At 50.4% G+C, this 8132-nt stretch overlaps 1 protein-coding gene and 1 long non-coding RNA gene across 3 annotated transcripts; one reads left to right on the top strand and one right to left on the bottom strand.

Moving 5' to 3' along the window:
- Positions 1-1738: 1738 nt before the first annotated feature.
- Positions 1739-7404, bottom strand: ATOX1 (antioxidant 1 copper chaperone). 2 transcript variants are annotated; one of them, XM_065690630.1, is made up of 4 exons: positions 6855-7404; positions 5393-5468; positions 3999-4156; positions 1739-1962 (listed from the first exon to the last, which is right to left on the bottom strand). In XM_065690630.1, the coding sequence occupies exons 1-3, from the start codon at positions 6864-6866 to the stop codon at positions 4026-4028; spliced, it is 219 nt and encodes a 72-aa protein (XP_065546702.1). In that variant the 5' UTR covers positions 6867-7404; the 3' UTR covers positions 1739-1962; positions 3999-4025. The 2 variants fall into 2 exon arrangements, with proteins under 2 accessions (XP_065546702.1, XP_065546703.1); XM_065690631.1 differs by lacking the exon at positions 6855-7404 and adding an exon at positions 6583-6744.
- LOC136019961 (uncharacterized) lies at positions 6590-7995 on the top strand. Its single transcript, XR_010615133.1, has 2 exons — positions 6590-7233; positions 7433-7995. It is a non-coding gene; the product is annotated as an uncharacterized LOC136019961 (long non-coding RNA).
- Positions 7996-8132: the final 137 nt, after the last annotated feature.

The raw sequence follows: 8132 nt of genomic DNA, 5'->3' as shown, positions 1-8132 counted from the left end.
GAAGGGCTGCTCCTCTCCCCTCTGGGCAGTGAGCATCCCCACCACACTCGGCAGCCAGCTTGGGGTGACCACATCTCATCACTACAGCAAATATCCACTCCCATTTCCATTTCTGTGGAAAGCTGCAATGTCATTTTTGCAGCAGACAAGAGCTTACAGCAGTGTCCATCCCCTCCACCAATGAATGGCAGAGGCGAGGCTTAGGAAGCTGCAGCCCTGCAGATGGGTGCTAAAACTTCAGGTATATGCATGAACCTCCTGGCTGGCTGTGGGTAGAAACCTTTCCTTGTCTGGCTCAGAGATAAGCAGGCTTTAACCAAAACAGTTCAGCAGAGCAGGGAGAAGGGAGCAGAGCAGCCGCAGGAGTGTGGATAGTGTAAGCTGCAGCCCACACATCAAGGACGAGCAGCCTGGTTTACGGCAAAACAGACTGGGATCTATCCTCTACAGGCACAGCACTGCCAGTCCTGTTTGGCAGACTGCAAGTGCCACAAGGACTGCTGGCTCCAAGGCCGGCCGCACCTCTGTGTGCCGTCCAGCTCCATGCCAAACTGACAGCACACATCCTCTCCCAGTCCACTGCCACCAGAGCTGGGCCACTGGGCAGCCAGCTGCTGGTGGATACACTGGCCATGCCTGGGAGGAAGCTGAAAGCAGTAAATAATAACTAACATTGGCAAACACCAGCTCAGACCAGCAAGGGGAAGCTAGGGAAAGGGATTCACTCACTCACCCGGGACCCTGGAGGTGTCATGTTGTGCATCTGAGTGCACAGGCACAAAGCAGAAATAGGTTGTGGTACTGGGCCTTGGATCAGGAAACTTCCTGCCACTGGGAGATTTTAATGCAAGAAAATAATGCAGTGATGTTACACGTTTATCCTTTAGCTTCCCTTAAATTAGAAGTAATAAAAAGTGTCTACCACAGATTCCTTGAAGTGTCTCCAGCCCCTGCAAGTGCATCTACAGCAATTAAATGTGCTATAGATGGTAATACCATTATTGTAATGGTAAGGGACTCTGAAGTACTAAACCACTCTAGGAAAGAATAAATTGCACCTATGTCAAAAGCAGTCTCATCGTACAAGTGTGAAAAATCTCTTAAACATAATCTTTTCCTTCAAATTTTAGCTGTTTCTTCTTTCTGTAGAACAAGTCACATGTAGGCATGGGAGACATCCTCCAGGTGAAATGACAAGACAGCAGACTGGGACAGACACATGCAATTGCTTCACTGCCTTGAAACCTGAATTAAATGGATGGAAGTAGGGCAAGGCAACAGTACAGCCCATAACACTGGTCACTGGGCTGAGAAATCAGAGATCTTGGATTGATTCCCACACCCTTCTCCTTCCTCCATCTTCTGCATTTCTCATCAGCACAGGCATTGTCTTCTGCACACCTCTGCCTTGTGGCCCCATCTAGCTCAAAAGGACATTTGGTTATCCTTGACTTAGAGGGGCTCCAAGAGTCCCTTCTTCCCAGCACTTGCACCCCAAATGGAGTTTGTTCTGTAATGGGAAGAAATCTGCCAAGACACAGATTCCCTGAATTTAAGTGACAATCTCAGTTCTCCTGAGACATGTCCCTTAGGCAGAGGTTGCATTCAACTCCTAAAATAAATGCAGTTTCCAGGAAGACCTGTCTTGCATGTAAGGGGTAGTTTCCCATCCCTAAGAGCCATCTCTTTTACAGAAAACCACTTAAAGCAGTACAAAGACACACATGACACATAGACATGCACTGAAAAAACAGAAGAAGCACCTCAATTTACTGTAGGACTAGAAACAGCATATAACCTCCCCTGGAGTTCTCCAGGTATAAAGTCCAAGATGCAGCTGTCTTCTCCTGCCAGCCCTCTGCTTTCCAACATCTGGCAGGGTAGTAAAGGTCAGACACCAGAGCAAGTTGGGAGATAGGCAAACAGTTAGGCCATCTTTTTGCTGAAGTCATGTTTGAGTTCCTGCAAGATAATTAAGTACATAAGTAAATGGAACAAATAAAAAGGCATGGAGGAGACAACGTTATACAAAGATGCCCTCTGCCGGTCATCAGCCAAAGGAAAGTCATCCCCCTGGACTCTATGCCAATGATTTGCAACTTCCCCCCCTCTTTTTATAGAGGAAGTCCTAAAAATATTCCCTATGGAGGGAAATGTGCTGTAAAGCTTAAGCTTGGTATTTTTCCCCATGACAGCTGAAGTGATCCGGCAGCAGACTACTAGCAAGGACAGCTCAGCCACCCCTCAACTTTGGTTTGGATCTTACAACCCCTGGGTAAGTCAACTTGCTTCAGTTAAAATCCAATTGGAAACCAAAGGCACTGATAGAAACGTTATGCCAGATTGACCAGCTGAACTGACTCCATAGCTGCCTGGATGGAAGGAATACAAGGAAAGTGGTGAGAACACGGGGCTGGGGAAAAAAAGGGCCACATCCACATGATCTGAGTCTGGCTTTGCTGGAATCGTTGACTTTTGCAGCCATTTGAGACATAGCCCACAAGTCTCTGCAAGTTGAAAACAGCTCTTGCAGTCAGTGCTATGAGCTGAAAACTATTTGAGGCACCAATCAATTTAGAGCATGCTTCTCCCTCTGTTTCAAATAGCAACGTTATCTGATTTTATAGCTGTGACTTTAAACTATTTCTAAGTATTGAGAGCTTGCTCTAATGATACAAATTACAGACTTTAAATCTGTTAAATTAGTCTATGAAAAAAAATGCAGATCTATTGCACGCGCATATCAGTCTCAGCTCAACTCTTTTTTTGTATCAGTTTAATTCCTGCTGGTGTAAATCCCTGATTTAATTTACTGACTGGGAATTAAATCAGCATGAACTGGTTTCAGTGCATCCATGCTGGGTATTTGTGATGATCAAAGTAGACTATTTTAAAACAATGTTGTCGGATTAGAAAGCTCCAGTGGCAGAAACAAGCTCTTAAGAGATGCAGTATAATAACCTTGGACATTAAAGAACAGTACATACAGTGAGTGGGCAGCCCTCTCCTCCCACTTCAGTCTTTTCCACTGAAATTGAACCCTGTCAGCAAAAACATTTTCATGGTCATGAAAGTTTTGTATACAGAATCACAGAACAGTTTGGGTTGGAAGAGACCTTAAAGATCATCTGGTTCCAAGCCCCTGCCATGGGCAGCAACCTAGTTTAGTCTTCCATTACTAAGGTTGCTCCAAACCCCGTCCAGCCTGGCCTTGAACACTGCAAGGGATGGGGCAGCCACAGCTTCTCTGGGCAACCCCTATGCACCACCTGCATAGTGAAGGATTTTTTCCTAATGACTAATCTCTTCCAGCCTAAAGCCATTCCCCCTTGTCCTGTCACTACATGCCCTTATAAAAAGTCCCTCTCCAGAGGTAGTGCTGAGAATCTGGAAAATGGGCACGCTGCAACGATCAGGTTGTCTTTGGGATAGGTATCCAGGGGCTGTGTGCACTGGGAGCTATTCTGACACCCAGCATTTCACATCCCTGAGGGCAGCAGTGTCCTGCTTTTTTTATTCTTGAGTTTAGTGCAGGATTAATAGCCATATCAACAGAATCCGATGTTGGAGGTCCATGTGCTATCAACCAACCCCCTGCATCATGTACCCACAGGGGTCTTTGTGTCCCATCACCCTCCCTGGTATTGTTGCGGGCCACCACTCTCTCCGGTAAGCTGGTGAATGTCTTTGGGTTTGTTTTCATGCATGATATGCTCTGTCAAACTCTAGGTTCAACTGGGCATGGCACAGAGGCTGTGTTATACCTTTCCACTACAGCCATGGTTGGGATCACATGTTCTTTGCAGAGTAGCTAAGTGGTCCCACACAGAAGGGGTGCTGGCTGTATATGGTCCAGCTGCATCTCTGATAAGGAGGGGTTTGCTGAAGCTGGACCTGCAGGGCTTTACTACTTTGTGCTTCCCAGGAAGCAGCCTGTTTTACTGGGAGAACTGGAAAGAACTCAGATCTCTCCAGCATTTCGTACACCTGCTATATACCTAGCCTCCTCACACCAGGCAAGGCTACTACGCAGACTTCTCCCCAATGTAGGAAGTGTTCTTTCCAGTCTTCTTTAGGGTTTCCAGTAGGGTGTCAACGTTGTGCTCCGAGTCGATGCACACCTTCTTGTTGGGCAGGTCAATATCAAACTGGACGCCTACAAACAAAGGAAAACAATCCTGCACAGCTAGAAGCAGCCAACTGGTGTGAGCACAAGGAAAACTCACCTTCACACATTTGTGCTCCCAAGGCAATCAGTCAAATGTACACATGCCTCCTGCCAGCAAACCCTGATACCACCACCAGCCAGCAAAACCAAACTGGTATCCTGCCAGCAATGGTATGAAGGAAGCCAGATCTCCTGCAGATGTGCACTGGGCACTGCAGTTTCTCAATTGCTTTTATCTACTCACTCCACCTTGGATCAACACAATCACTCACGCAATAACCAGAATGAGCTGAGTTTAAACCAACCATTATAATCTCCAACCAGCTCAACCTGTGCTGTGGTTTAGCATGGATAGGCACTAACTAATAGTGCAGGGTTAGGACAGGGTCAGGACAAGTTTCCTGAGTGGTGGCACCAGCTAACAGCTGTAAGTAGGAGGGGGGAAAAGACATTTTCACAAGTGGATTTCCCAGTGGCTAACAAGGGTGAGCAACTCAGCACAGTGAAAGGACATGAAGTCTCTATCACAAGGCTGGTATTGGCCAGCATGTTTGAAGAGTGATGGAGGTTCTGGCAACCGCACACAGAAGAAGTGGGATCGCTACAGCCTGCTAACGAGATCTCAAGAAGTTGCAAGGCCTTCACCTTGTGACTGAAAGCTGTTTCTACACAGTAAGGAGGTTGGTGCAGGATGACCGGTCCTTGCAACAGGTGAGTACAGGCTAGATCCCTCTCTCTTGGTAATGTCAGCATAAAGGAGATACAGGCTATACTAAAAACAGGCTATGCAGGCAACCACCAAACACTCTGCTCAGCAGCTCTTCACTGTGACTGCTGATGACACATCTAGGGAAGCACCACAGGCACCACAGGCTTCCTTGGGAACACCACCTGGTAGGACATCCAGGGAGGTCACTTTATTCTGACAGCCTGAGTAGGGGTCTACCAGTATCATGCCCAGAGGGTTCAGGATGAGGCCCTGGTGCTTCAGAGCCCCCTGCAGCCATGGCAGCTTCTCCTTCCCTTGACAGTTCTCCAATGGTCACACAAGTCCTGCCAACAATCAGTGACTCATTAGTGACTAAGCAGCAGGCTCAGAGCAGAGCGGGAGCAGAGGTTTCCAACCTGCCACTTTCAGCTTTTTACCCTTGCAAGATGGAGGATCCCTGGGCACTGACATCCTGCCCCAGAGCTGGTGCTGTCACGCACCCAGCACGGACTCACCTCCCAGCTTCTGCAGGACACGGGTGACTGCATTGGAGCAGCCTTCACAGGTCATGTCCACAAAGAACTCGTGTTTCTGAAAAGAGACAGGCGAGAGGTCAGGGAGGGTGAAGCTGGCAACACACCACGAGCACTCCTCCTCCACAGTAGCCTTTTTCCCAGGGGGAGATGGGCATAAATCCTCCCCAGCCAAAAGGTCCACACATGCCACTAAGGGGTATCGAGAGTTCTTGGTAGTCCTCCCTATGAAATCCTTGTGCTCTTCATCAAGGCGTAATTATGAGGACCCTTTGGAGACTGACTGGCCCTCACTCAGAGCAGGGCCACCTTCAGGGTCAGAGCAGGTTCCCATCTCTGTGGGTCTCTGATAGCTTTTTTAGGAAGCTCCAGAGAAGAAAGTGTCCTGTCTCCAGCCACCCACTGTCCTATCTGGTCTGCAAGGTTTTCAGTGCTTGCCTATCCTATTCTTCTTGTGCCCTCAAGGCCTCCTGTCCCCAACATAATAAGCTCATAGAAATATCAACTAACCTGAAATTTAAGGAACATTAGTGCTGTTTTTTCACCCCTTCACTCCAGCGGGCCCCCAGTGTTATCTTCACTACTGGTCAACACTGGGTCACTACTGGGTCAACAGAAACATGCCTGCCTGTAACACTAACCACTGATTTCAACCTTTGGCACCAGACAGATCCCAATTCCCTTTTCTTGCACATGCTTTTTACTTTCCTTATAAAAGTAAAGTACGTTCTTATTTTTACCTGCTACCCATATTTCTGTCTATGCCAAACTACCCTCTGCTCCCTCTCATCGAGAGGCTAAAAAACAAGGCACAATCCACCCGGAAAAGCAGCTCGGGAATGGCGGTTCCCATTGGAATTTTGCTGTGTAATCAGCATTTTCCTGCTTTTTACGCTACAAATGCCCAGCGTGCTCAGGGGCACGGGGGAACGGAACGGAACGGAGCGGAGCGGCAGGAGGGTCCGAGCGCAGAGTCCCCCCCGGCCCGGTGGCTCCTTCCGGTACCGGCAGCTCCCTCCCTGCCCCGTCGGCTCCGCTGGCGCTGGGGCCGGCCCCGCCACGTCCCCCGGCCCCATACAGGCCCTACGCGGCCCCGGCCTGCCCCAGTGCGCCAGGCGCTGTGCGGAGCGGGCCGCGCTCAGCCGCCCCGCGCCCCCAGGCCCGGCACCCACCGGCATGGCGGAGCGCAGCGGAGGCTCCCGGCTCCCGGCGCTGCGCAGAGGAAGGGGCGGGCCGGGCCCGGCTCCTCCGGGCCGACGCCGGGCTCTGGGCGCCGGCCCCGCACAGCGCCCCCGGCCCCGCGCAGCCCGCCCCGTCCCCCGGGGAACCCCTCAAACCGTGTCTGTCCTGTTCTCGGCACCGACCGAACTGCTTCCGGAGCCTTTCGGGGCCGGGGGGTAATGGTTAGGCGTGCGTGTTGCCGAAGCACATCCCTGCTTCTTACCCTTGTGCTCATCTTCCCAGTTTTCTGATGCTAAAATGCTGCTGCTCCGGGATGTGGCTGCAGTGATGCCATCAACAATAGGATGAAGCCCGAGGTAGGAGTAGGTCTGAAGCCATCGGAGCGCATGAGATGCCGAAAAGGGATAAGGAGAAAGCGATGGAGAAAGTTGTTCCTGGCGTGGCTCCCTACCAGCTCTCAGCACCCCGGCTCAGCACAGGGAAGTGGCTGCGGAGGTGGGAAGAGCCATGAAGATGGAGCATGAGGTGTGAGGGTTGACTGCGCGGCTTCAGAAGGCTCATTCCTGTCTTGTGAGGCTTTGAGATCTACTGGGTTAGGAGAGCTCTGATAGCCTGGATTACTGAATGAGGGAGGTTTGGGGGTAAGTTGAGAGAAAGGATGCTGGTCCCCTGCTTTGGGCTGGTCTGTTGGAGGTTTAAGCATAGAATCATACAATGGTTGGAAGGGACCTTAAAGCTCACCCAGTTCCAACCCCCTGCCATGGGCAGGGACACCTTCCACTGGAGCAGGTTGCTCAATGACCTGTCCAACCTGGCTTTCCCTGGCTGTTTGGTCCTCAGAAGGAGAATGGGCTTCTTAAAAACTGGAGGTGGAGATGACTGCGATGGGGACCAGGAGCAGCTCTGGGAGGCTGTGTGTGACCAGGAAAGCAGATGGGGCTGTACATCAGGGCTGAGAAGTGCTACCAGAGCTGTGTGTGGGCTGATACTTCCTGACCACGTGCTGGGCTTCACTATCTTCCTGTTAAGGCAAATCTGTAGCAGGAAAAATAACCAGTGTGTTCCGGTTACTTGCCACCACTCTAAATGGAGCTGTACCCTGGGATGTGGCCGGCTTGCTGACTCCTTCCCCTTGCCCGGCGCTGATACTGAACAGGCTGAGCCCTCACCGGGATGAAGATGATGTGAATGTCTTCCCTAGTTAACTTGTGTTGCATGGGAGGAGTGAGGGTGTTCATTTTGACATGCATAACACCCTGTTGTTGTAATGACCTTTTCATAAGAGAGGAATTACCTGTCCCCCTGCTGCGCTGGGGAAGAGATGTCAAGGATCCCCCCAGCAGCGTTTATTTTGGTGGCTGTTGTGCTGGGTCACTGGGCTCACATTAAACTTCATGAAAGTCTGTGCTGCTGATTTATGAGCTGGCAGATTGCAATGTGGCTTAGGCTATAAATAGCCGGGTGTGCAGGGGGGGAAAGGATATTAATGCTGAGCATGGCCCCATGCCAGTCCACTGACTGTATCTCTAGCTGCAAGACA

This window comes from Lathamus discolor, chromosome 10, assembly GCF_037157495.1.
Source record: "Lathamus discolor isolate bLatDis1 chromosome 10, bLatDis1.hap1, whole genome shotgun sequence".
Classification (NCBI taxonomy): Eukaryota; Metazoa; Chordata; class Aves; order Psittaciformes; family Psittacidae; genus Lathamus; species Lathamus discolor.
Note: the sequence above shows the minus strand (reverse complement) of the source record. Positions and strands in the feature narration are given on the sequence as shown.

Coding starts and splice junctions, on each gene's coding strand:
- ATOX1 (XM_065690630.1), bottom strand. Junction 4,157..5,392: donor TGTCCTGCAGAAGCTGGGAG/GTGAGTCCGTGC, acceptor CTTTGTTTGTAG/GCGTCCAGTTTGATATTGAC.